This window comes from Biomphalaria glabrata, chromosome 10, assembly GCF_947242115.1.
Source record: "Biomphalaria glabrata chromosome 10, xgBioGlab47.1, whole genome shotgun sequence".
Lineage (NCBI taxonomy): Eukaryota > Metazoa > Mollusca > Gastropoda > Planorbidae > Biomphalaria > Biomphalaria glabrata.
Window position 1 is genome coordinate 44,207,907 of NC_074720.1, and position 14,664 is coordinate 44,222,570.

Genomic DNA, 14,664 nt, shown 5'->3' on the forward strand with positions numbered 1-14,664 from the left:
GTTTGTCTTTATTTTACTTGATCTTTAATTTCTCTGAATGTTTTGTTTTATAATTTTATGTGCATTTGATAATTCTATGTGCATTAGTTTTGGGCCATGCCATCTTACAATCAATGATAATATTAGAGGCTTCAGGATGAACTTTTTTGTAACAGAGTAAGGAGAGAAATTATTTACTGCTTTTTATAACAAAGTTAGAATCCAGGAAATCATTTCTGTACTGGTGTGATATAATTTGTTAGATGATTTTTGATTTTTTTTTTTTTTTTTTTTATCAAGAGCCACTACACATCTTACTTCAATACAAGCAAGTAGATGTGGGAAGCGTGGTCAAGAGGCCAAGTGCACTTGGCTTGGCTTGGCTACCTAGAATGGGGCTCGAGGTTCGACACCCGACTCGGGCAGAGTTGTGTTTACTGAGGGCAGCATGGAAAAACCTTCTCCTAGATACCCCCTCCCCTACCCCACTGGTCCACAAATGAGATCGGACCAAAGCGCTCTGAGCATGCTATAAGCATGAAAGTAGCGCTATATAAAAGCTATAATAATAATGTGGACACTGTGGAAAAATTGACTGTCTATATGATAGAGCTACACATTGGAAGTGTAAACCTCCTCCACTCTTATGAAGCTTTCGCTTAATAATTATGGCAATATTTTATGTGGCTTCTCAGACCCAGCTGTGACCTACATACTTTGCCCAATATGTAATTCTCTTGTAACTGCCTTGGCAGTCAACTTTCTCTTTGGTCTCTTTGTGTGTCCTGCAGCCTTTGTAGGAGTTCTTCAGCATGTCTGTTGAAGAAGATAGTTGCTTCCTAGTGTTCTACTCAATGTTCATGAGGGCAAGTTTAAGTTTTTTTGTTTTTTTTTTACAAAGGCTAAGAAATATATTATCAGTTTGAATCTTATTTAGTTGCCCTAGACACTCTCTCAAGCACTCAAGAGACGCACTACATATCCAGAAGACATATCTGTTGTTGGCAGAAACATTCAAGTTTTATTGACAAGAATGAAATGTGTTGAACAAAAGAGAATGCAAATATCGGATCAAGTCTTGAGTCTTAGACACTGTCCTGTGAGAGAAAATCATGGGAGTGGATGAGAATTTGGTCGACTAAATATAGTACAACTATGAGGATGACAAAACTTAAGCATTAGTATAATAAAGACAAATTAGCACAATTTAATAACTGCAACCAAAAGTATCAGTAATTCATTTTTATTATTCTATTTAATTTTTTATTTTAGGATAATTTTTTTATTGGGGAGAAAATTAAAAAGCGTAACTGTATTTCATAAGGAAACAATAAAACCTTGAATTTATATTTTTTTTTATGTTTGTTTTGTTATTTTATTCTGATTTTTTTATAGTTTGTTTTTGCAACATAGGACAGGTCTTAATTTGACACTAGCTTATGTAGACCAATTGACACCTAATAGAATATAGTTGTCTATCTCATAAAAGAACAGTGGGGTTTACATACTAAATAACAATATACTGTTAGAAAGTGCCGAGGACTTTGAATTCCTTTGTGTACAAAAAATGTATTCTTGTACCAAAAACAGGCTATAGAACTACAAATTATCAAACTACTTAAAGCTAATTGAAAGGTATCCACAATAAATAAGAAGTATCAGTTGACATGAAAACAAAACCGAATGATCTGTAAACAAAAAAGTTCATACACATTTCAAAATTTTTAAAAATTTATTGAGATTGATTTTAAATTTAGGACCTACAACAGTTCATGTTCTGACATAAATAAATATTAGATCCAGCATTGACTGATTCCTGAACAAAAAATAACTAGAAAAAACATGCATGTCCAGCTTCAAGAGAAAAGCAAGCCCTTTTTTGTTTTCATAAGCCAAATTGAAATAAGTCAAATTAAAATTGTCCTGTTTTTCACTTCTATGACTTCAAAGCCAAATTGAAATTGTCCTGTTTTTCACTTCTATGATGTCAAAGTCAAATTGAAATTGTCCTGTTTTTCACTTCTATGACTTCAAAGTCAAATTGAAATTGTCCTGTTTTTCACTTCTATGACTTCAAAGTCAAATTGAAATTGTCCTGTTTTTCACTTCTATGACTTCAAAGCCAAAGAAGGCAATGCAATAATGACAAGGTACCTAAAGAAATCACATAAGAATCTCCAAACACTGAGCAGGCTTTGGTAGAAAGAAAATGCATAATAATAAATAGACCTGCATTACTAGGTGGGAAACAAGAAATGGACCCATGTTATCTTTCAAGTGTTATTTGGTAAAATAGACTCATTGATATGGTGAACAGGAGAGTCAAAGGTTAATAAAAAAGTTTTTTTGTTGTTTTTTTTCGCAAAGGGGTACAAAGATGACAACAGCACAAAGGCTGAACTAATGCCCAACAAAACAGTTTTCTGGATGATAAGAATATCTTAGTTAAAGTTGATTGTCAATGAAATGAAATAAAAAATTTGAAATGTTTTGTTCTTCTCATATTTTGTACAAGGAGACGTGGTGGCTAAGCGGTAAAGCGCTTGGCTACTGAACCGGGGGTCCCGGGATTGAATCCTGGTGAAGACTGGGATTTTTATTTCGGGATCCTTGGGCGCCTCTGAGTCCACCCAGCTCTAATGGGTACCTGACATTAGTTGGGGAAAAGTAAAGGCCACAGAATCAGATGACCTTTACATCATCTGCCCTATAGACCACAAGGTCTGAAAGGGGAACTTTACTATACTTTTTCTTATGTTTTGTACAAAGAATAAAAAAGTATGTTAATTTCATCATGTTTAAAAAATAAATAAATGTATTGATGAAGGACATCATTTCTTTCTAGTACGTTACATTTATGCCAAGAAAAAAATGTTTATGTCTGGAAATGAAGTAAATTCTTGTTTGTTTTATTCTATTGTTTATTGTTCCCATTTTCAGCAGTTCAATTAACCATTTTAAGTTAGTGAGACCAGAGTCAAGCTTAATTTGTGTCCCAAAAATGGCTTTTTCGTATGGGATGCATAGAACAATGAAGTATGAAACCCAACTCGAACTGAGTTGCGTTTGCTTAGCACCTAAAGGAAGCAGGGATACCTTATTCTAGATAACGCCTACCCCACAAAAGAGATTGGACTATAGCGCACTGAGCATGATATTAAAATTAGAATTTTTTTTTAAAGGCCTAAAGGCATCAGGGAAAGCTTCTCCAAAATAACAATACGCCACTATGCCACAAAAGAGATTGGACCATAGCATACTGAGCATGCTATTAAAATTAGACAAATTTAAAAAGGTATTCGTTTGAATCACCAAATGATTTAAACTAATCTTTTTCCCTGCAGATACAATGACAGATAAAAATAATGATGGGCGGACAACAGCTAAGAAAGAATGAACCTCATGCTGAGGAGACCTGAATTCCAGAACACAGGAACTAAGAAAACTGCTCAGCAGACGTGGTAGAAACCAAAGAGAGGCACACAAAAAAAGCTACTTCATATCATTTGAATACAAATCTCACCAATACTGCAATGAGAAATCTCACTTGCATATATATACACATTCACTTCACAAGTCAACAGAATTTAGAAGAAAATTCTAACTTTCTATTCCACTGAACTAAGGGAGAATATTCAAACTTCTCTAAACTTTACAAAAAAAAAAAAAAAAAAAAAAAAAAAAAAAAAAAGGTCTTTCCCATTTCTAGTCTTATGAATATGTTGTATAGTAACTAGTCCATAAGTTTTAGATTTTAAAAAAAAGCTACTTCATATCATTTGAATACAAATCTCACCAATACTGCAATGAGAAATCTCACTTGCATATATATATACACATTCACTTCACAAGTCAACAGAATTTAGAAGAAAATTCTAAATTTCTATTCCACTGAACTAAGGGAGAATATTCAAACTTCTCTAAACTTTACAAAAGAGATAAATTAAAATGCCTTTCCCATTTCTAGTCTTATGAATATGTTGTATAGTAACTAGTCCATAAGTTTTAGATTTTAAAAAAAAGCTACTTCATATCATTTGAATACAAATCTCACCAATACTGCAATGAGAAATCTCACTTGCATATATATACACATTCACTTCACAAGTCAACAGAATTTAGAAGAAAATTCTAAATTTCTATTCCACTGAACTAAGGGAGAATATTCAAACTTCTCTAAACTTTACAAAAGAGATAAATTAAAATGCCTTTCCCATTTCTAGTCTTATGAATATGTTGTATAGTAACTAGTCCATAAGTTTTAGATTTTAAAAAAAAGCTACTTCATATCATTTGAATACAAATCTCACCAATACTGCAATGAGAAATCTCACTTGCATATATATACACATTCACTTCACAAGTCAACAGAATTTAGAAGAAAATTCTAACTTTCTATTCCACTGAACTAAGGGAGAATATTCAAACTTCTCTAAACTTTACAAAAGGGATAAATTAAAATGCCTTTCCCATTTCTAGTCTTATGAATATGTTGTATAGTAACTAGTCCATAAGTTTTAGATTTTTAAAAAAAGCTACTTCATATCATTTGAATACAAATCTCACCAATACTGCAATGAGAAATCTCACTTGCATATATATACACATTCACTTCACAAGTCAACAGAATTTAGAAGAAAATTCTAACTTTCTATTCCACTGAACTAAGGGAGAATATTCAAACTTCTCTAAACTTTACAAAATTGGTAAATTAAAATGTCTTTCCTGTTCCTAGTCTTATGAATATTTTGTATAGTAACTAGTCCATAAGTTTTGGAGTGTTCCAAATTTTAAAGTTGTCAAGCTCGTGTGGGAAAACTATTCAATAATCTAGCCACATTTGGTTTAAGCACCTACATGTTGGCCCTAGTTTATATTTTGTACATTTAGTAAGTAAACAAAATATATAAAAATGTAATTTATATTAAACATAGATTCTACAAAAAAAATAACACAGAAACCAAGAAAATCCATAACAATGACTTTAAAAATTGTATTTAAAAAAATAGTTTTAATTTTTGGTGAAGTTTTATGGCATGGGAGTGACAACAATGAGTTTCATTCACACTTCAAATTATCACCAAAACTTGAAATAATACTTCAGTTTTAGACAAATCAAATGTACAAGAAAAGGCTGAAAATTATACACACAAATTGAACAAAAGGGTTAAAACATAAATACTTTGTTTAAAAAAGATCTTGCATGCATTACACATATATGCATCGATGAATTGCTTTACAAATTACTTGTTAGTATTCACTCTATTTACAATGACCAGTTCTTTCAACATATTTTTTTTCCAGACATAAGAAGGGATCATTTTCTCATAAAATCAAACTATAAAAACTGTTCTAGTATTTAACCTAACATATAAAAACTGTTATACCATGGAGCTGGATTCTCCGATTCTATCTGCAATCTGAAATAAATAAATAAATAAATGTATTAGATATGTATAGTGCAATCAGTTACAAAAGGCAAGCATCAATACAATTTCCCAGACAACTCAATACTGGTATAGTTTTTACTTTAACAAAAGAGTGCAGGATAAGATCAAGGCTTTCAGAAATATTAATGAGTCAATCATTGTTGTAAAAAAATAAAGGATTTGTCCAGATAATAATAAATATTCTTGGAAATCCATTTTTTTAATTCTTGGTTGTTTTTTTAAACCAAGAATTGAGTTTAAACTAAACAGACATGACAGTTTTTACAACTTTCTCTTTCAATGCCCAGTGGTTAACATTCTTTGTCGGTCAGACTGACAACAAGCTTTGATACTTAAAGATGACCCTTAGACTGACCGTAGACCCATCTGCTTTAAGTGTACCCTGTTTAGTTTGCAATTATTTGGCTCCAAATTTAATGCATTTGTGTTTTAGCAGACAAAATAATGGGAAAACAACACCAAAGAATGGAAAGGCCTGTCATTGAACAGAATTATAGTCAAGGCAAAAGACAGAAGAATGGAGAGAGATGATTGACATATCATGTGTGGTACCCCAAGAGTGCAACAGACTAAGGGATTGGTAAGGGTGGTAATATTTTTTATGCTAATACAAATTTAACACTTGCTCTTGACCTGTATGGGAGAATATGCCCAGATTCAGGTTTTAATCCAAGGTTTTAAAAAAGAGAGGATCTGGGTTTCTAAAGCCTTCATCCACAGAGTTTAATGCAAATGATGAATTACATAAATGAACCATTTTGATGGCACGCCACTGTGTGAACCACTGTGTAATTAGTTTTGGACCTCAGAAAAGTCCAGTTTAGATCTAGCTCTACAACGATAAATTTGGTGCGTTTGGAAAAAAATTTTTCTTCAATAGGTATAGTACAGTACATTTATGCTTAAAGTAATGCTCCAAGTTTATTTTCTTTGTCGACAAGAGTGTTGTGTGGGGGGGGGGAGGGGGATATCTATGAAAAGGTTACCATGCTGCCTTTAAAAAAGTAATGAAAAAAAAATTAATTTTTCTGCTAAAATCAGGATTCTGACTTGTGTCCACCTTAAAAAGTAGCCTATCAAAATTTACCTCCCCTAAAAGTTTTTCAGTTTAAAAAATCAATGCCAATGTAGATGGATGGACAAACAGACCACACAAAACTATTAGCGATTATTTTCCATTTCAATTATATTTTTAGGTCCCTCCTACAGTGGCCATATTTTGTCATAAGCTATAATTTACCTAAAAAAAAAAGGTTTTTGTAAACTTGATCTAAGTAGATCTGGTCGAGAGGCTAAGTGCGCTTGAACTTGGCTTGTCTTGGCTACCTAGAAGGGGGCTCGAGGTTCGACACCCGACTCGGGCAGGGTTGTGTTTACTGAGCGCCTGAAGGCAGCACGGAAAACCAACTCCTAGATACCCCCTCCCCCCCACTGGTCCACAAATGAGATCGGACCAAAGCGCTCTGAGCATGCTATAAGCATGAAAGTAGCACTATATAAAAGCTATAATAATAAAAATAATAATAAGTAACTTACTGAGCGAATGCCAGGGAGATTTAAAATGCTTCCAACAACCGGAACTCTCCTCAAGAAATTGATTGCAACAGGGAAAAATCCACTGAGGAAATACAAACGTCAATACATGAAGGTTTTTAAAAATGAAAGTTTTACATGTCATGAGATCTCACACCTAACAACAGACTTGTCTTCTAGCTCTACCTCCAGAATTGAAGCAGACAAATGAAATTCAAGTCAAGCTCATTAGTAATCAAACTCATTTTGATAATGATACTGTCTTGAAAATAGTTGCAGTGTCTTGAAAGTAGCTGAAGTATCTTAAAAATAGTGAGAGTGTCTTGACAGTAGTTGGCAGTGTCTTAAAAGTATTAGTGGTGTCTTGAAAGTATTTAGCACTGTCTTTAAAGTCGTGGCAGTGCCTTTAAAGTAATGAGAGTGTCTTGAGAGTAGTGGCAGTATCTTTAAGTAGTGAGAGTGTCTTGAGAGTAAAGAAAGTGTCTTGAGAGTAGTGAGAGTGTCTTGAGAAAAGAGAATTCCAACAATATTATTTGTTCTCCTCTATCTTTAGTAAGCACAAATTATCTCCATTAGCTTCTCTCATATCATTAAATTTAGAAAAGACAATGTCCAATTCAAATATACTTAATAACAAATGTACTAATTAAAGTGTCTTATAGCAATAGCCCAAAAGTTAATAATAATTTGGAGTCAAACAGATATCTCTTACGGAAAACTTTTTTTTTATGATTTAAATACTGAAGCAATGTCTTTAGTAAACATAAGCTCACATGGTACTACTCAATCCAAAAATTGTGAAACAGTCCTCAATACATTAAATGGTAAGAGGACCACCTTTGTCAATGTTTCGGAATGGGGATAAGTATTTCTATAAGACATGAAGTCATAAGGAGTTCACTTGTGATTTCAATTTAAACACACCTAGGTCTTTCAATAGACTTTTATATTGAATCAGTGTACCTGGTGAATCTATTGTTCGTTTTGTGCTGTAACAAATTCAATTCAAATTTTAAATTTACTGAAAGAGCTCCAGCGTATTCTTTTGCTCAAAGTCATAATCATTTAAGAAACAGATGACAAACTGTGACACTGATTGTGGCACTAAGACCATCTTGTAAGGTACAGTACCAGGCAGGGAAAAGAAATGTTAGGAAGTCAATATCAAGGATTGAAGAAGGTTTCACAATGGATGAGACTCTGGCGGATGGCAGGAAACAGTACAGAATGAAAGCAACTTGCTCTTAGGCTAAGGTGCAATGTACTACAGGACAAATAAGGATTAAGAAAAAAAAAAACTATTTAAAAAAATGGCCTTATAAATTGAGCAATGTTGAAATCAACTCACTGAGTTTCTTTAATTAGATTTTGATACTGAAGTGATAAAGGAACTAAATAGAGGAATTGCAGTTAATTGCATTCTAACTAAAATTGATGTGCTTTGTTTCATTTTATAAGTTTTGAATGTTCCTTTAGATATGAAGATTTGTACATCCTAGCCCGAATCCCCTGAAGGACATCATAGGATAGAAGCAGGCAGAGTTTTAACTCAAGACCATTAAGATAACAGTCCAAAGTGAATAACACATATAACCAAGATTCTATTTGTATTGAGTAGTTACTTTTAAATACCGAGTTCTACCTATTAGGATCAATTTTAAAACTCATTTGAAAATGAAATAAAATGGCTGCCTGGTCGTGAGGTTTGTGCGCTGGATTGTCGTTCGGATTTATTGACGGTCGAGTGTTCAAACCCTGCCCACTCCCATCCCCCATCGTCCTGCGGGAGGTTTGGACTAGGAAGTAAACTATCTTCAACCCTAAAGGAACATCCGAAACATGTAAAACAAAGTTGCTAAATAAATTATGTGACAAACTTACCTAAAGAGTAAAAAGAATCCATATAACTCCACACACATACCGCATATAGGCCAACCAAACAACACTATCAACATTCCTCCAACAAAAAAGCCTGTGGCTTTCAGTTTATGTTTTTGGAAAAAGAAGCGAAACGTCCTTTCTAATCCAATAACAAAAGCCAATCCACTAATAAACAGTATCTAAAGAAACAAAACAAAACAATTATTCTTTTCTATTTGGAAAAAAATATCAGTTACAGTTCATTATGGTAAAGAAATTTAACATTTCAAGCTCAACCCTCATTAAGACAATTTTTTTAAAATACTGAATACAGAAAATATAAACACTGCTAAATAATCTGATAGATGAGTAGAATATACATTAAAATGAAACATGAATTGGATAGACATTTATGTATTACTAGATAGGTTACTTCAGTTGAAAAAAAAATTACAATTTAAATGTAATGAGCTTCTATATTTCTGCAAGTTTATATATCTATTACAAGTCACAGGTAAATTTTTTACTCCAATTTCTAAAAGTTACTAAAGAAGATATGCCCACATACCTTCTGTATTTCTATCTATGAGATTATCAATAGCCACAAAAAGAGACTCAAGGAGGCCATATATCTAGTTACAAATCTAATTCTATTATAGACTAATAAAAACTATATTAATACATTTGAGGCCAGTAAACCCTATTTGATCATTTTACTTATATGTGTTGAAGATCGCCGAGAAAATATCTTTTGAAGATTAAAACTCTACTAATCTACATCTAGATAAAAATAGATCTTGCATTTATAACATAAATAATTGAGAAAGAATCAAGTTTTTATCTAAAATAAAACTCTTTTCAAAGTGTCAATTGTTCAGCTAGCTAATTCATCCTGTCTATGTGAATTATATTAATATGGATCTAGTAGACTTAAGAAATGTCAATATAGTGTAAATTTAAAAATGAAATTGTAACTGTTAATTTTCTTAAAAAAAATAAATATATTAAAAGGATTGATTTTACATAAGTATAAGCCTACATTTATTTCTGAGACTTTGTTCTGGTAAAAGCATAAGCTACTACAAGTTCATAGCCTTAAAAAATACACAGATCTGGGGTAAATAACATGACAGAGAACATACTGCTAATGAACTGTTTCCAATTGATGTGTTTCTTCTGTAATTATAACCTGTATCGATTTTGTCCAGACTCTTCATACTTTTGTACATTTTTGTACATCCATCTTAATTATTCAATTTGCAAAATGCATAGAAAATATAGAATATATTTAAGAAAAAAAAAAAATTTTGACTCAAAAACTTTGAGCCAAGAGAAGATAAGCTAGTATAAATATAGCCCATTAAACTGTAACCCTAACCCTAAAGATATGGCTCCTTTGATCTCAGAAGACAATCAATGAATCCATATAAATCACTGTTTTTAGTTTCTTCTTGAGACATCTGATGTGACTAAAAAAACAATTCTGGAGTGGCAAAGTTTGCGACAGCTTATGCATGTGAATGTTTCTGTTTTAGGGCTAACCGATAGGGCAGTCTTGACTATGGCTGCTCATTTCATTTTCTCTCAGTAAGATTCATACCAGCACGCACATCATTTTCTCTCAGTAAGATTCATACCAGCACGCACAGTCTGTCTCCATGTTGCCTGATCTTGAGCTATACTTTCATTGATGCCTGTAGTTCTCATGTATATTTCGCTTGCAGACGTCTCTGTAGGTTAGTCTTGGGTGGCCAAACATTTACGTTCAAGGTTAAATCAATGCTTTCCAAAATGAAATAGTTGATACAAGTAAGCTACAAAAATAAAAGTGATAGAGTATACTTACATTACCAATGGCTAATAATCCTTTATCAAAGAACAGCAACATTCCAAGAAAGAGAAATGCTATTCCAAAGCCTGCAAGGCCAACACCAATTTCTATTGGATGAAAGAAAATAAGATGACTGTTAGAACTGTTTAATAAAAATTGTTTAAAGAGTTTCAGGGTATTTTTATTTAATTGTAATATTCTATAAAATCAACAATTACAGAGGACATGTAGTGTTGACTTCAAGAGACAGGCTGTAAATTCGAATCACTAAACTTTTGTGATAAGTTTATATAATCTAATATGTTTACTGTGTCAGTGTTGTTGATTAATGTGAATTAAACAGATTAATGTGAATTAACGGATTAATGTGAAGCCAGTTGAGAAACACATGAGACAAACTTTTGTCAAATTTGCAAGACTCGACATCATCCTGGTTTAAGTGCTAAAAGCAGATAATGTATTAATTTTTTCCCCACATTGAAAAAGGTATGGCGTACTGTCGCAAAAACAGCAGTGTATATGTTCGAAATCAGGAGCATGGATAACGCTAGTCGAGATCTCAATGACATTTCAGACCACATGTACACAAAAATGTCCACATTGTCGTGCGCATCTAGAGTTGCTGCTTGCTTGATGTTTTCTTTTGTGCACCATAAGGGTTTGTGAGTCTGTTCTTAAGGACGCGCTATGTCATTGCTCTGTTTTGTTTTTGCTGGGTAGCAGTCTCTCTGTGATGTTTTCTCCCCCAGTAATGGGTAAGTTAGTTTATTTTACTTTATTCTTTGTGGTGTAGCTCTAAATTCGTTGGTCTTGTGAATGGTGATTTCAAGGAATACATATTTATATTTTTCTTGTTTAGGGACACTGGCTTGGGGTTAGGGTTAGGGCTTTGTAATGGTATTTGACTATCGTCTATGGCATTAGGGTGTGGGCCTGGCGAGCCCTGATTGACTGACATTAAGGTGGGCTATAGTTCTTTGAATAGAATGTTTAACTTGTAGTGCCTTTTGTAAATGCTACAAATATTTATTGGTCATTTATGCCTAATCATATCCTTATTACATTAAACCTTTGTTTTGTTATATATGCAATCTCGTTATTCACTAGTAGTATACTATATGTTACTATTTGTATTATTTATTCTTTTGATACTCATTTCATAAATTGATGGCTAGACTGTTAAGCCCAGGCAGACGAGCCACAGCTAAATTACAACCCTGACAGGAAGTTAATAGCCATCGTTAGGGTGGGGAACCCGGCATTATAAGTCATACCCTAGACCTGTAAAACCCACCCTGACACATAGGCTGCCATCATTATTTGTTTTAATTTACTCATAATTACTAGTTTAGAGTGAACAGTGATAAACTTCAACTATCCCTTAGTGAATTATTCCAATAAAGATATCTATAAGATAGATAAGGTAAGATAATTATTATTGATCCAATCTAACGGAAATTCAGTTTGACTACAATTGTCAAGCTCAGCAAAACTACTGTACAAAAACAATATTGATTAAAAATTCGAACAACATCTACTATGATCTAGTAATCTAGTTAAATCTAGTAGATTCTACAGATCTAGATCATTAATTTTATTCCAGATCTAAACTAAACGTCTAAACCTAAACTAGTATAAATTAGTTACTAGTATTTATAAATATAAATTATAAATACTAGATCTAGAATCTAGAACGATGTATAGATATATATTTAATATATATATTCTAAATTATTATTATTTAATAGATCTAGATCTATCACTATCTGCTATAATTAATATCATCTATTCTATTAAACTCGATTAATTATAAAAGTAACTTACTTTGAAAATCTGTAACTTGCATCATTTTTATAAAGACTTAAAGTCTAACTAGACCTAGATACCTATTACTTTACTGGTAGTCTAGTATAATGATCTAGATCTAGATTAGATCTAGTGACTAGTTAATTAAGAAAAATCTAGGTTCTAGACTGAGACTGAAAGTTTGAAAGATTAAGATTTCTATCCAAATTCCAGCCTTTTTTTTTTAATTAAAATTTAAAAACTTAAGACTTAAGTTAACTGTAACTAAGAGATTATCATTTAGTATGAGGCACTAATGGTCAAATCATTCAAAACCATTTGGTGATATTAAAACAAACTAATCTAGAATCTAATCTAGATGTAATGTACATCTAAACTCTAGATTAGTGTGAATAGATCGAAATTTATAAATAAATATAAACTTTTACGTTGTCGTGTTACACGTAGGAATAATTTTGTGCATCATCTCCCCTTTATTTTTCGGTGTAATATGGAAAAAAGTAGTATGTGTTAAATTTGTCTGCCTATATTTGCTTAAAGCTAATTATTCATAGTCCAATCTTCACATTAAAAAGATAAGTAAATTTGACGGCTGAAAATGTTTAAATGTTTGTAAAAATTGTTTGTAAAATGTTTTATATGTTTCGGATGTTCCATCAGAGTTGTAGATTATGTAATCGCTAGACAAGACCTTCCGTAGGACAACTGGGGTGGCACCGTCAAGGAATGAAACCGGGACCATTGAGACGGCCGAACGACAGTCCAGCGCGCATACCGCTCATCCAGGCAGCCTTCCAAATGTTGGGCCCATAGGTCTTATGGTTGGGACTTATCTTATAAAATACAGACGTTACTTTAAAAAAAAGAGAAGATTGTTACGTCCTGAGCGTGTCCCGTGTTAATCAGTGACTAAAATTCTGATAAGTCTTTGTCTTACTTGGCTGATTCAGGAAACCCATTCCATAGCCCTAGGGAATAAGGAGCACTGGAACGAATTTGTCATAGTGTATGGAATAAGAAATATGCTTTTACCTTTGTGTCTTCCTGAGTACCTATTTTATTAGGTTTTGTGTATTTTTTAACACGATAAGAATACGAAGTAGGCTTTTTATTAGGCCTATTATCGTTAAGATGTTCTATGACATCTATGTAGACCTAATAAATAATGATATTCCCAATTATTAGGTATCTTTTTTTGTTGTTGTTGCCAGGAAATAACTACCTTGAGATATCTTAGATTTTTACCTGTTTTATTTATGCGTAAGAAAAATCAATATTAATGCATATAGAATACGCTACTTGAAACAAAACAAAGCAAACCAAAAAAAAAACAAAAAAAAACTAATTCCTCGATAATAAATGTAGAGGACCGTACACTGGCTTATGCAGGGCAGGCGATAGGTGCGATCGCTCCCCCCCCCCCCAATTCGGCCGACCCCCCTCCCTCCGGATGGACAAATTTTAGTAAAGAAATCACACAATTTGTATACAAATTTTTTAGTTATGTTAATAATATATCCTAATTATTTCAACCTATTTTTAGATTATTTCGCCCCTCTCTAGTATGTTGGCCGATTTGGTGGGGTGGGGAAGTGGCGATGGCATCAATTCCGCCCCCCCCCCAACCATAAACTTTCGAGTGGGTCCGTACTATTTATTTGTAGTAATCACAGCTTGTTAACAGAATCAAATATCTATATGATTAAAAAATTGTTAATGATATTTTAACCAATCTTTATATTATGTCGTTCCCCTGTTGGCCGATTGGGTGAGGTGGGGGGGGGGGATATGAACTAAGCTTAAAGTCGTTTCTTCTGAGGAATTAGATCTGTAGTAAAACTACATTATAATCTATGATTCAGTGCGTATTATGTTAGTTTTAATTATGTTATGACCGGTTCGGTTTATACAGTCGACTTTTTTGGGGCTCCTTTGTAAGGCTTTGGTCTCCGCTTCTTGTCCTCCAATGGGCAGATAACTTGTATAAGTGTCTGGTAACTCTATGTTTGTATGTGCGTGCGCGCATTACTTACAGAACAGGATCATGTAGAATTCAATGAACACCCCCTTGGTCATCTTTTATAGTAGGGGCCTACAGACACAGGAGAACTAGGGGGCCCATATAGGCCTACTGAACAGTCCTACGTTTATCTTATAACATAAATTACCGGCGTTCCTTCAAAATGTTGTGATTAGTGTGATGAC

General features: G+C 33.1%; 1 protein-coding gene across 1 annotated transcript; it reads right to left on the reverse strand.

The window, feature by feature from the left end:
* Nucleotides 1–975: 975 nt before the first annotated feature.
* LOC106054264 (vesicle transport protein GOT1B-like) lies at nt 976–12,895 on the reverse strand. The gene is made up of 6 exons (XM_013210058.2): nt 12,478–12,895; nt 10,669–10,760; nt 8,844–9,022; nt 6,966–7,047; nt 5,367–5,399; nt 976–1,076 (listed from the first exon to the last, which is right to left on the reverse strand). Exons 1-6 carry the CDS (start codon nt 12,500–12,502, stop codon nt 1,065–1,067), a joined length of 423 nt encoding a protein of 140 aa, XP_013065512.1. The 5' UTR covers nt 12,503–12,895; the 3' UTR covers nt 976–1,064.
* Nucleotides 12,896–14,664: the final 1,769 nt, after the last annotated feature.

Excerpts from the sequence above, each read along its gene's own strand:
- LOC106054264 (XM_013210058.2), bottom strand. The coding sequence starts at position 12,502 with ATGATGCAAGTTACAGATTTTCAAA. Across the intron at positions 9,023-10,668 it reads GATTATTAGCCATTGGTAAT|ATACTGTTTATTAGTGGATT; the intron begins GTAAGTATACTC and ends TTGTTTCTTTAG. Across the intron at positions 5,400-6,965 it reads ATCTCCCTGGCATTCGCTCA|ATTGCAGATAGAATCGGAGA; the intron begins GTAAGTTACTTA and ends TATTTATTTCAG.